The sequence below is a fragment of the Lipophrys pholis genome (assembly GCF_963383615.2).
Source record: "Lipophrys pholis genome assembly, chromosome: 15".
In the NCBI taxonomy this organism is placed as follows: Eukaryota; Metazoa; Chordata; class Actinopteri; order Blenniiformes; family Blenniidae; genus Lipophrys; species Lipophrys pholis.
The window spans coordinates 15,159,623-15,173,690 of record NC_137642.1 but is presented as its reverse complement, the minus strand read 5'-3'; the positions used below and the strand labels follow the sequence as shown (position 1 = coordinate 15,173,690).

The 14,068-nt window shown below is 39.5% G+C and overlaps 1 protein-coding gene across 1 annotated transcript in view; it reads right to left on the bottom strand.

Moving 5' to 3' along the window:
* The window catches only part of eys (eyes shut homolog), a gene marked incomplete at its 5' end in the record, with an annotated part of 173,350 nt that overhangs the window by 116,535 nt on the left and 42,747 nt on the right, over nt 1-14,068 (bottom strand). Inside the window, 6 exons of the mRNA XM_080481589.1 lie at nt 1,511-1,770; nt 2,671-2,792; nt 6,171-6,292; nt 7,936-8,133; nt 11,642-11,755; nt 12,784-12,897. Of these exons, the coding sequence (XP_080337715.1) occupies nt 1,511-1,770; nt 2,671-2,792; nt 6,171-6,292; nt 7,936-8,133; nt 11,642-11,755; nt 12,784-12,897 (930 nt within the window). The remainder of the gene's footprint in view (nt 1-1,510; nt 1,771-2,670; nt 2,793-6,170; nt 6,293-7,935; nt 8,134-11,641; nt 11,756-12,783; nt 12,898-14,068) is intronic.

Below are 14,068 nucleotides of genomic sequence, written 5' to 3'. Positions count from 1 at the left end.
TTATAAACAAAACAGCCACATAGCTTATATTGATACCGAGAAAGAATCCATACAGACTGTAGTCGAGGCTGAACAAAGTAAAGACGTGGTTGGACTGAGGTGGGCAGCAGATACAGTTTTTACCATGCAACTTCCCCGAAAAAGTATTATTTTTAGACACAAGCAAGACAGTATGTGCTAGTATGTTCCTATTGATATCATCATAGTATCGTCATTGTTATATTTATTTTGCCCCGTGATAATTGTGAAGCCAAAATCTGTTATCGTGACGGTCGTATCATGAACTTTCAAAGTCCCGTGTTCCCAATGTCCCCACTCCTTCAGAACGTGTTGCTGGCAATAAATTCAAAATGACTTAATGATTGCAGAAGAAAAATAACTAATCTTGTTATTGAAAATTAAATACCCCGAATTTTAGAATTTTCAAACAAATAGACAGAAAAGTTGCAAATCATTGTATTCTCAACGTCCTATACAGGCTGTTGAAGTTCCAAAAATAACAATATCAGGTTTAGGAAAAAAAAACAAGAAAAAACGTTTCTTCCTCTTACTTGTTAAGAACTCTTGACTGGTAACAGAGAGATTAAAAAAAAGAGATTTGAGTTCATTTGAGCTAATTAAAAAAAAAAAATTAACTGAACTGCTGAATTATGAAGAGAACTATTTGATTCCAATAACATGTTTAAAAGTGTGGAAAATTATAACTTACGATGACATAACACCCCAAAAGGACCATTTAATTCAAAATAATGAAATTTGTAAAATATTTGTGCACGTGTGACTTCAGTAGAATGAGGTAAGGTTTTGTCATATGACGGTATTCATTTGGTTTAAAACGCATACACAGTTGCATTTTTACAGCACACGGGTAGTCTTTTGTTTAAGACTATCTAATTATTCTAGAATAGTTAAAAAAAAACAATCTGATAACACAAAACAAGTCCTGTTTATTTAAAATCATGAAGAGTGAAAAAAATCCAGGATAAACTCGTGCAGCACACTTCAAGATTCATAGCAAAAGTCAACATTTTCAACTACTTTCTTGAGGGAAACTGCAAATTAGAATGGGAACCTTGGAAAATGTCAGGAAACGCAATGAAATAAATTTGAATTTGTAAGCCACATTTTGTCACGCTTGGTTGACTATGTGACCCACAATCAGCCAGTGATCAGCCTGCCATCATATAATATGTTTCACTTTATTCTGCAAGTCTGCCCTAATTACTAAATGCAATGCAGTGTTTTGTTCCCGCTGGTGTTGTGGAGCACAATAGTTCAGTGGCAGAGGTGTAGTTCATCCTGTGACTTGTGTATTATGGAAAAAAAAAGAAAAAAGATATTCTTGGAAAATGTAGCTGTGTTTTTTTGGGGGGTGTTTTTTTTTTTTTTTTTTGATAAGCTTTGCCGCAACGTAGTGAACAAAACAGTTTATCTTGAAAAGCAGGCTCGAATAATATCACAAAGTATGAGGGTTGTGTGTGTGCGTGTGTTTGTGTGTGTGTTCACTCACCAGCTGGGCATCTGCAGGAGGCTGTTCCATTGGAGCGTGTCAGGCAGGTGGAGTTGTGCAAGCAGGGATTGTGGAGGGGGTCACAGGGGTCATAGGGCTGGCTGCACAAGGGGCCACTGAAGAAGGGGGGACAGGTGCAGGAAAACTCCCCAGGTATGTCTGACTCTTGACACTGAGCTCCATTTAGACAAGGCCCAGAATCACACTCGTCCACATCCTCAGTGCAGTCTGCACCTGTCCAGCCTGGCGAGCATAAGCACCTTGGATACACCAGAGAGGAGATATGGCACTGTAGAGGTCATTCTGGCATAGATTAAAACCACAACTTGAACAAAGCAATAAAACACTTTATTTTGCACTTTTCTCTGGACATAAACAACTATGCAAAATATTGTTATAGCTAAAGATGTCGTGAGCTGCTGCAGATAAGCTACAAGGGACTTTTTTTTTTTATCTTCTAAAAATTCAAATGACCCAGAGGAGACATTTTTCTACATAAAGCATACAGCATAACTGTGCATTGGCACCACTGTCCTGGATCTCTGTGTGAGACAGTGTGGGAAATTTACAGGTTAATTGCACGACTGGTCAGAGCAGCTTTTAATTCTGGACAGCTGAATGTAGGACACAGGGGGTTAGACTGCTGAGTGGGGATTAAATGGAAATGTATGCATGGTAGACATAGACAGAGAGCTGAGGAGAGAAGGGGACCGAGGAACAGTGTGTGTGTGTGTGTGTGTGTGTGTGTGTGTGTGTGTGTGTGTGTGTGTGTGCGCTGAAGTATCTGCTCTCAAGGCAGGTGAATATTCCACTTGGTGGCAGTGAGTACCTGAGCACGCCGACCAATCCACCTCACATTCCTTTCCATCCCTCAACTTTTCCACCTGGAGCGGTTTCACGTCTCCCCAGCGAGAGAGGGGGGCATTAGCTGGAGCAGATACACCAGCTTTTTCCTCCAATGAGTCACAGATCCCCTGAAACCTTTTCATGCTGTGAGCCATTGATTGACTCATTTGTTTTACCTGCCATCTGCAATTCATTATCTGGCGCTGCCAGTGGAAGGACATATTGCTATCTCTGAACGGCTCCTTTTCCTGCATTTATTAAGTGACTGATGCACCTCATGCGGACAGCGCCCTCGAGCCAACTCGCGCACCTACTTGAAGCTGTTGAGGAGATCGGTGCAGGTGGCGTTGTTTTTGCAGGGCTGTGATAAACATTCATCAATTTCTTGTTGGCAGTATTCCCCCGCCCAGCCAGGGTGACAAACACACTCATAACTCTGGAACAGATAAAAAAAAAAAAAAAAAAAAAAGGGGGATCACTATTAGATATACACTGAAATGTACCGACACCTCAAATCTATACTTGGTATTAAAAGTACTTTGTGGAATTGGGGTCTATTATTAGTCCTAAAAGAACTGTATATGCATGTGGGAGCTGTTAATTAGGTGCAATTAGAGGACATTGTGCCAATGATGCGTTTGCTTATTTACACCTGGTATATTTTAGAAAACAAATGGTCTAATGTGTGATATACTTCATTGAATTCATCAGTTGTTTTCCCCCTTTTTTTTTTAAATAATGCTGAAGGAAACCTCCTACGCACAAAATAAAATTAAACAAAAAAAAAATAAAAAATACAAAATCCCTCTCTTGTGGAAATCTGTTTAAACTGTGGAAGAGTCATGCTTGTCTTACATTCTCACATTACTGCTATGTAGATGTATTCCTCCTACCACCCACCCTCTGGACAAAATGCAAGCCTGATTTTGTTTCCTTCTTCTTTTCACGCCATTCAAGGTATACGGCACAAACCTTTATCAAGCATACAATATTACCGCTGCAAAAGGAATTTTCATGCACAGACAAACATGCAAAACAAGCTTGATTTAGATGGATTATCCTCTATAGCCAGTAGATGCATTACTACTGTACTTTGGGAAAGGGATTTTTTATGTAGTGGCATATGCTGCTAATCTTTTCCAGTCTTTCTCTCTGAATTTAGAGCAGAGTACTTGCCCTTTATTTCATCATTGTACTCTGCTTTATGATAATTAATCACAGCATTGTAAATTAATGGTTTGTTGTCTATTACATTCCAGGGTGCCAACTTAATTCTAATTCCTCTTTGCATATATTATGAAGTCAGTCATATGGCCAACATCCTGTCTAAAGGTCTTGGATGCCTCTGGTTGAATGCATGCTAATCTTTATTTCATGCACTGGAGGGGAGCCGTTAAACTTTGTCTGATATAATTTGTACACTGTGGGCCCAATGTGGTCGGGGGAAAATGCCGTCATCGCATGATAAATTAGATACCTCCAGGAGACTCCAATTCCTTACCCCTGGCAATAGAACATAATCTAATTTTTGCTGCTAAGTCACCTTCAGGGACTGCAATTCTCCAAAATAAGCTGAAGCTCTGTGGGACAGAGTGTTCAGAGAGAGGAAGGGCTGCACTGTAAACAAGACTACGTGAAGGGGCTCCAAAAACCGCCCCCATTTAAATAATGAGTTGTTGGGGTGGTAAAAAAGGGTGAAACAGTGGCAAACACAATATGTTGTCATATTCCTCACATCACCTCTCATTCCCTTCTGTTGCACTGCCTTTTTAGTCTTTGGATATTAAGGGTTCAATTCGTTCCAGAAAATGAAGATTGCGCCAATCTTTCAGGCAGGTATGTAGTTAGTAGTGCTTCGTCAGCTGAGCTATTAAACAACCGCTGCTCTCACGAGTAGGTTAGTATTCTATCCACACACCCATAAGTTTCGCTTCCTGCACCAGTACTGTAGTAAAATAGAGTTTTAAGACAAAGAGCTGGGAAGGAAGACCTGTCTAGTGGTTAACTCAAGGTAGCATGTATGCTGTCAAAAAGAAACAAACAAAACTAAAAAAAAAAAGACAGGTGTAATAACACTTCACTGGAGCAATCTGCCGACACGCTGAACTCAAGCATTTTGATATTGATCTGAGCGGATCGACGGCTGCTGCTTGAAATGCTAGCTGGGGCCAGTTTGACATTCTTTACCTTCACACACCGAGCTTATGCACCAACGGTGATTCTTCAATATATGCTTCCACTAAGCTTCATTGAAGGGAAAAAGCTTTTAGTTGACAGACAAATTAGGAACATCCCTGGTAGGAATACTACATAATATTCAAACTACTTAGACTAACAGTTTTTTTAATCAGCTGATTTGATTGATAGCGGCCTCTTCATTATTAAAATGTTACTTTTGTTTTGATAGTTCCTGTGTAAACTTACCGATGTTCAGTGTTGTCAGTGTTCACAAAAGCAAATGAACAGCAGCAAATATTAAAGCATTAATTTCTCCTGCTCAAAATGGAACACACTGACTGTGAAATGTCAGAGTAGTTCTGCGATCTATAGCGAAGCTTTAATTATATTTTGACAAAGGACAAAACACAAACCGTTTTCAAGCAGTTTCTATGGAAGAAGGTCACTGCCACAAGTTGAAGGCTAACAGCATAGCTTTGAAAGACCAAATGCTGATTTCAATGAATGATTTTTATTTTTTTTTGTATTAACGATGAAAATAAATAATTTATGTATATTTCTCTGATTCCTGAGATTGAAACATTAGAAGTTTGCTAGTAAACCAGAAGGTATTTAATGAAAAGAAGAAAAAAACAAAAACAAAGACTTTATCTATGACACATCTGTTTCACCACTGCAATCTGTTAGCAAATAAGCAGCTGTTGGAAAACGGCCCCTGGTAGTCATTGCACAGTTTGTGAGCAGCGTGCAGCTCCCAGGGCCTTTTCGCAGCTGCAACAGATCAATGTTATTGGCTTAAAAACACTTGAATAACTACAGAACTAAAAGCCGTGCCTTACAAAAAAGAAAAACCTTAATATGTTCTATGTGTTTTGTTTCTTTGCTTGTTTTTGCACTTGAGCGTTGACATTTATATTCAATGTTGTGTCTGCACATGGTTGATACTGCAAGGATGGGCTAATCTTTACTGAAGGAATGCGCAGTACTCCAGAGGTTTATGCAATGTACAATTGCTTCAGAACTTAGAAAATAATTCGGTATCAACTCAAACTCTGTATGTAATAATTAATCATTCACTACCAATAAATGATCTGTGTGGATGTATGTAATCCCTAAACTAGGGTAAACATGCACAGTTTAGGAGATCGAAATGATAAAAAAAAATTAAAAATCACACTTTAATATGTTCAATGCAAATGCCAGTGATTTGATTCTGAGTAATGTTATGTAATAACATAGTCTTCATGTTGCATTAAAATTAACTCAAAGAACATAAATCTATTAATTAATGTAATTTCTCCATTAGGTGTAGCACCAACAAAGTGCACCTAAATATTTCCCATCCCTTCTGCAATCTAAGTCATTTGATTATACAGCTGCTCGTGCTGAATTTATGTGTTTTCAAAACAAAAAAAGTCTGTCCCCACTGTCTGCAGCAGAGTTCTCTTGCAAAAACTCTCCACCATTGTTGGCCTTTCACAGCTGTCCATATTTACCATGACAGAAGCTGTCAGACATTTATCATGAATAACTATTAACTCAGTTGTAGTGATTTACAAGACACTGGCGTCTTTTTTAGGTGTTTGAGAGGAGAAAACATTAGCCCATTATGCTGCCAATAAATGGGTATACTTACCAGATGGAAGTCCTTACATACTGAATTGGTGCTGCACAGGCTGTTCGCGCAGTCATCAATGTCTTGTTCACATCTCGAGCCGACATAACCGGGACTGCACAGGCAGTAAAAGCCATCTACAACTACAAGAAAATGGGCAGAATAGTTACAGCACCTTGCATCATCAACAAATTCACTCGCCTCTCTGTGGGTTCTACATTTCCACTGAAATAAGTGTGCCGATTATGAACATAAAGGAAAATCGCCCCTGTGAAGCCATTTTTAATGGATATGACCATTAAATAAGCCTCTTGCACTTGATCAGTGAAAACCTGTTGTTGCCAAGTGTGTGCGACAGGTCACCTCCCTGTGCATTACTCAGACAGCATGACACTCTAACCATCTTTAAATGAACCTGTCTGCAACAGACATCCACTCCTCCTTTCTCCAGCTACTTTTCCTGTCTCTCTGTCTGCACTTACCCATTCTTTGTCAATGGAAGCCTGAAAGCCTAGTCATTTGTTACCGGTCCCTCAACTTCACCAGGAACACATTGAATGAGCTGGAAAAAGACACTGAACATTAGGAGAGTGCCAATTCCAGTAGGGATTTTCTTTTATTCAGATGTTACAAACGTGCCATTTTCCTCCATCTGAATTTACAATCTCCCACCTCCAATAATCCGTTCTTTCCGCTCTTTAATTATTAATGATGTTAAAGAGGGATGCATCATTCTGTTTCTCCAACACAACACGGGTACAGGCAGCCAGTGACAGAGGTAATTGCGGTTCTTACAGGAGTGAATTTATTACTTCCCCAGTCAGGGTCCCAGGATTCTTCATTATCCCAAAGATTTACCACGTAATCTATGCTGTCACTCTGTCTTGGTGCGTGTAGATGCTATTACTCTCATTAAATGCTTTAGGTCCTGGGTGGCAGCAGCATTACTCATCGCAGCCACTGTGGCTTTGCAGAGCTGTCCCTGGTGGCTGCCTGGCTGGCTGGCTGCTGCCGAGCACCGGCCACTAGGTCCTAAAGGCCTGCCTCACTGACCGAAGGTGAACTGGCTGTTTTCACAATTGGTCAAGACAGCTGGACGAGCTCTGCTGTAGCACTGCGAGGAGCAGATAGTGATCCGCTTAGATTCAGTGTTGTCACTGTTTTACTACCACATAAACTAGCGGAAACTGGCAGAGTATCAGGAGTGCGATGAGGGGTGGAAAGTACTAATATTATTGCTACTGGGAGAAATGTTCTGTTAAAACCAGTCCAGCGTAATCACGTGTATTTGTTCACAATATAGGTCTCTGGCAATTAGTGCGTTTTTTTTTTTTTTCTTTGACCAATTCATTATTATAAAGATTCATTTTTTCTCTATAAATTAGGTCTAATGTTGATCAAAGATGCTTTAAATGAAAATTACTAAAGCTGGAATACACATGAGTAAAATCTGATTAAAAATACAAATTTGGTCATTTATCACCCATTATTCAAATTAGATCATACATGCTTAATTGATTTCAATTCACAGTTGCTTCAAGGAACTAATAATGTGCACTCCAGCACAGCAATGTCCGGGATCCTCGCGTCACATGAAAGACTTGTCTCCCATTAACACCCATTCGCTGCAGTGGTGACCCAGTTGCAATCTGCCTGTTAGACTGTGAGCGAGCGGAGCGAAATTAAACATATACACTGTGTGCGCGGGTGTGTGCGTGCATTCATTGGAGCTTCCCATCTCGAGTGCCTGTTCTTAAGAGTGTTGGCAAGATAAGCTGATTCGTACCATCATAGCAGAAGCCATGAACACAGGGGCTGGAGCTGCACTCATCCACATTGATTTCACAGCGGGGGCCACTGAAGCCCCGGCGACAGTGACAGCGGAAACCCAAAGGGAAATGGTCCTGATCCAACTCTTCCACACACACTGCATCGTTCTCGCAGGGATTACTGGCCTCACACGGTAGGAACTCGCAATTATGACCTGTAGAGAGGCAAAGAAGCGCACATGGTAAGACCAGCGAGCAGACAAAATCTCTTGAAATCCAATATAAAACTGGAGACAGGCAGGTACAATAGAAAACATTGTTATTGTTCATTTCCTGTCTTTGTGTTTGAATACATGCTGTCCCAAGCTGATATGTTCTGTTCTTTAGCAAAGATTACCATTTTAATAGTTCCTTTTACACAAAGAACTGCCCTCTTTCACAATGCAACAGCCTTTTCTTCAAGATTGTGACAAAATAATAATTATTTGCAGATTATCCGCAGATATAAGCAAACACACAATTTCAGTATGAAAACACGTGAAAAAAAATGGCATTAGTATTGTTAGAGCCCCCCCCCAAAATTATAGGAATCAAAAATACACTTCTGCGCTTGTTCCGGAACATTTACCAAATGAACAGCGTCAGTCAATGCAATCATGATCTATGCTGGTTTTAAACCACTGATAAAGGCACACCCGTGGACAGCTGGCACTCAGCTTTGGTTCTAATGTGCTAAAAAATATTAGAATTTGCCGAATTCCTGTGTCAATTAATTGTCACTGTGCTTTGGAAAAGTGTAAGCACTGTACAAAGAAAGTGAAGTGGCTGACATCACCATGAGTAGGGCATGCAGGAGGCAACATCTGCTGGAAAGTTCAGAAAAGTTTTGAAGTGCAACGGGAATGAAAGAAAAAAATAACGTGCAAAGACAAATTATATTAAAAGGGAGGAAAATCAATCAACCCAAACCATGCAAATAGTAAAATAAAAAAGCCAAACATACAAAAACCAGAGCGGATTTGTGATGAAACAAAAAAAGAGATCTTTGTTGATTGTACATTCTATATATAAAAATATTTTACAACCGAATATAGACCTCCATGATAAAATATGCAAACCCATAAGTGTAGCGGGTCAAACAGTTGCATATATGTACTAACAGACCCTCCCACGGTCACTTTTCATTTGCTATGGATTCCAGTAGCGACATCCAACCACCTAATATCCAGGTTATCCATGGTAGCTTTGCAGGGAGCAGATCACAGTTTACTATGAGTGAAAGCAGGCTGTATCACGCACAGGCCGCACATCCAACACGGGGCAAACACATGTTGTTGGACTGTTGCATGAAACCAGAAGAACATGTAAACCCTGCACAGAACCTCAGCTACGTCACCCAGCAGCCTGGTGGTCATCAATATCTTTTTATACCGATAATGCAAGACGTCCGGTATTCAGCCCAAAATGACAAATTAACATGTGTTCAAACTATGTGCCAGAGTTGCCCCGCTTCAGTTTTGTCTTCAAAGTCATTTACTGAATAAATGTTAACATTTACAGTAAAAATATTTTTAGCAGACGCTGTGATATGCTACCCAAAGGGGGAATCATGTGCAAATAGCAAGTGTCGGCCTGTATATAACACAGAGCTTACAAGTTCTACCTCTGATCATTTCTGTAAACACACACACAAAAAATAAATAGAGCATCCAGTCAGTAACAAGGCTTTTCGATGAACTCCTGCAATCTAAATCCTCTTCCGTAAGCTTTTAGTCAAACTCTTTGTCAGGAACTCGTTAGCTTTTGGCTGAGTCAGCAGAGGCCGCAGCTGATTGACCTCCGAGTTATTAAAGAATCTGACAGGTTCGGAAAGTTTGGCTCCCTCTAAGCAAGCTCATGTAGCGGAAATATCGACTCTGGTATTTCAAATGCTTCAGACTTACAATAGCAGATTGCCGTTACACAATTTGCAGCAGACAATCACACAGTCTTGCTGATAAACTGTTCTTCCACTCTAGTGCGGAAACATTTGCTTTAGTGTACTCGCAGTACTGAAGCTCCAAGAGGAAATGCATCCAAATACACACATTGAATCATTTGAAATGCTAAGATAAAACAGGTGAAACCAAAGATGACAACTGACTATAATAAAGGCTTTTCTATAAATATAAATAAGAAAATCCTTTTAACTTTAACACTCAAGAAAAAAACCATTAATTTTTTTATCATAGATACTCAAAAGCAGACACTCAAGAGTTCAGTATATGTTGTTTAATGTATTTTTTTCCCTTTGACAGTACCAGCACATCATGAAATAACCACCGCCACACCTTACAGGAAATGGTGTTTCATGGATAATCAGCTGTGCCTCATCTCTGCATTACTTTCTGCCCTCCTTTGAATTACAGCTGAAGGCGTCTATTTTCATTCCCATCAGGGCTTTGAGTTTTTCTCCTTACGCCGTCTGTGTCTCTTTGAAGTGCCTTTTTGTAAATTCTGTGTGCCTTTTTCAGGAGTCATTTCCTTCTGGTCGCTCTGCCGCAAAAGCCTGGATTTGTGAAGTGCTGTCCCGACTGTTGTCCTTCCAGGACGATCTCACAGCCAATGAGCTCATTAGATCTGTCGGAATGGTCCTTGGTTGTTCACCAAGGTCTTTCTCGACGAGTTGCTCGGTTTGTTAGGACGAGCGCCGCTCTGGGAAGGTGCTGGCTGGATGGACTTTTTGATTTTTTTTTTTTTTTTTTTTCACATCCATCAATGATTTATGGTTTTGTGCTCTTGTGAAATCCCAACACTAAAGTTTTATCTACCAACAGATATTCAAGCTTTATGACGGAGTCCCTCCTCCAACATGCACAGTGAGCAGTGGATCTATAATAACAGCCACGCGTGTGTTGATGTAAATCATACCAAGAGAGCTAAAGTATTAGACATAAACCAAGCAGCGCCAATATATTATCCCCGTTAAAATAGTCTCATAATTTGATATATAATTTCAAAAAAAGTCAATGTGCATTACTAAAAAATTTTTTAAAATTGACATTCAGAATAATTTTTGTTTTTAAATGATCACAATCAAAATATGGGATATTATACAGATTAATAGAATTAGGAAACAATAAATAAATTTTAAATGTGAATAATTTGAGACAACTGAATAAAACACCTATCTATATAGATGAGTAGGTAAATAACCAATACATAAATACTCAATCAGTAAAATAACTAATAATACTGTAAGTTAAAAAAAGAAAAGTCTGTAAGAAAGTAAATGCATAAGTAAAAATGGAAATAAGTAAATAAATCAGTAAATAAGCATAAATGCAAGTAAATTTTTTTAAGTAGCTTCTATTTATTCTATTGTCAGTTGGATATGTGGCTAAATAACAGGTGCGATTACGTAAAGTCTTACTCTCTTCCACTTTTTTTTTGTGTCTTTCCATTTTTATGTCAGCAGTTCAAAGGTCCCCGAAGACGACTGACAAAGCCACAGAGCTTTGCTGGCTTTTCCCACTGAGAAATAACTGATGGAAATTGGCATCAACTACCATTTACATGTCTCTAATTGCAGGTTTCCTTTATTTAAATACAGGTAGCATATGAAGACTAATATGAAGTACTAATTTGGTTGAGCCATGTGAAGTGAGCTCAGACAGGTGAAAATAATAGTATGTGAAGTTAATTAACTTTGCTTTTTGTCCCCATTCCCTCAGTGCTCATTACCTTTAAATGGAGCTGCACACTGGCAGAAGTAATTACCAGGCTGGTCAATGCAAGTGGCTCCGTTCTTGCAGGGAGATGAGGCGCACTCGTCAATGTCAAGTTCACATTTTGTACCTTTGACAGGAAAGAGGAAAAAAAGAAAAAGAAAAAAAAAAAGAACGAAAGTTCAATAAATACGTACTTTTAAAAAAAGTGACAAATAATTACATCACATACATCTCGTCATAAACTGTTCAACTGCAGAAAATGAGCTTTTCTGAATTCTGTGTACACCGTATGTCAAGGTAGTTACCATTAACTTACCATTAGTGTTTCATCTGGGTATAAACAGGAGTTAAACAACATTAATAATAATGTGATGTTTTGCAAATGGTTTTCTGGAGGAAGGAGACCTCAATAACACACAGAATGGAAATGCTACTCATTTTGAACTGAGGTGCCGAACAAAGCTCTAATACCTGAGAACTCGCAAAGAAAGTCCTCAGTTCTGAACGCAAAAAAAAAAAGAACGTTTTATTTAGTCTGTTATCCTTAAGAATTTTTAAAAAGGGAGGGATAAAAAAAAGAAAAAAAAAAAAAACCTCCCTTAGTGATCATAAGACTCAGCTTTGCAACCTCATCTATTGTTGGCAATGCACCGTGAATTCTTCTCTGCAGGAATTATTAGCAATTGTTAGGAACAGTTCAAAAGCCGTTACCGCGCCTGACTTTTTAAGAGTGGAAATGTCTCTTTGTGCGGATTAATCTCGAGACGTCTCTGTACTGGAAGCAGTAGGCTTTCCAACACGTCACGCCGAGAAAAAAAAAAAAAAAAATTACCCAGCAAGACTTCAAAATATCTACAAGTATTAAACTGGTTTGCTGATTGTGGCTGGCTCCGCTTTGAAATCATTTCTGTAGCGCTGGCAATACATAATTCACGAAAAAAGACGTGATTATCTGAATAGGGTGGTTTAAATCAGCGCGTACCACAAATAACAAGTAACATTGTTAGACGAGACTAACGGCACACAAGCCGGCGTAAATGTGCGGTGCTTTTTCTTACTGGACACTACTGGCGCTGATTTATGAAATATAGTATGCTGGACCACAACTAAACTGCCCTCAAACAGAAACAATGATAAATATATCATTCACCAAACCTGTAAAGCCAAGCGTACAGACACAACTGTAGCCATGGACGAGGTCGAGACAGGTGGCGTCGTGCAGGCAGGGGGAGGAGATGCACTCGTCTATGTTGACTTCACAGTGGTCCCCTGTAAAAACCATGACATTTAAATGATAATTGGCCACAAATGTCCAAAAGGCTTCCACTGCCTACAGAAAACACGACTCATAACATAGTCTGACTGGCGCTTAGTAAAATATGCCGCATTTGGCTTAAAACGAGAACGTCATGTTTGACGATTGGTGACACATTTAATTCCTTGGTTGTAGCTTATTGAGACAGTTCATATGCACATCTTTGCAAACACATTGGGGAGTGTGTGTGTGTGTGTGTGTGTGTGTGTGTGTGTGTGTGTGTGTGTGTGTGTGTGTGTGTGTGTGTGTGTGTGTGTGTGGTCAAAGTTTAATGAACAACCTTGAAGCTCAGCACACAGTCAGGAGTGACACAGAAGCAACATGTTTTGTACTTTCCATTCATTCCAGGGGACACGTAGCTGATTTCATTAATTTTGCACAATATGCTGAATGCAAAGCAAATAAAGGTGTAACACATCAGACATTGGTGGTGTTTTCAACGCTTAATGACATATTAGCTCATGAGCTCCCAAAGCAACTTTCCACAACAAGTCTCGGGCGCAACATTCTTGATGCAACCACGAATGGAGTGCATAAATATTCAAAATCCCTCAGTATTATAAATCCTTTGTGGATAGTCTTAAGACATATTTTAATATTTACAGATTCTGTTTATTTGATTCCACGATCAGTGGAATTCTAACTGAGCAGGCTTGAAATATCTCTGGAATTTAGAAATTGAAATCAAATCGGTGAAAAAAAAAAAGAAACAAAATTTCAATAATATTTTGCATATTTGATTGCACTCGTGCGCTGCGCTCTTGGCATTCCTCCTTCATTTTGCCTCGAAAAAGAAGCAGATCGGCAGCACACGTGGGTGTTGCTTATGCACTATCATTGTTTCACACGTTAACGGTCTCCGTGAGCTTTAGAGCAGGCTGTGACATGGTGTGAAATGCCAAAACGATAACAGGCCTTTGAATTACACCAACACTCCATGTAATTACAGTACACTGTTTGTGCTGCTCTTGTAACACTCTGTTTGGATGTGACCTGAAGGGTTGCATGGGGTAAGTGATGACGCCCCGAGGTCCTTGTGCTGTCCGTGCTGATGGTCACTGACTCCAAAAATAATGTGATCCCCCTGCAGGGACCTTTCAAGATTTTTTATCATGCTTCTGATTG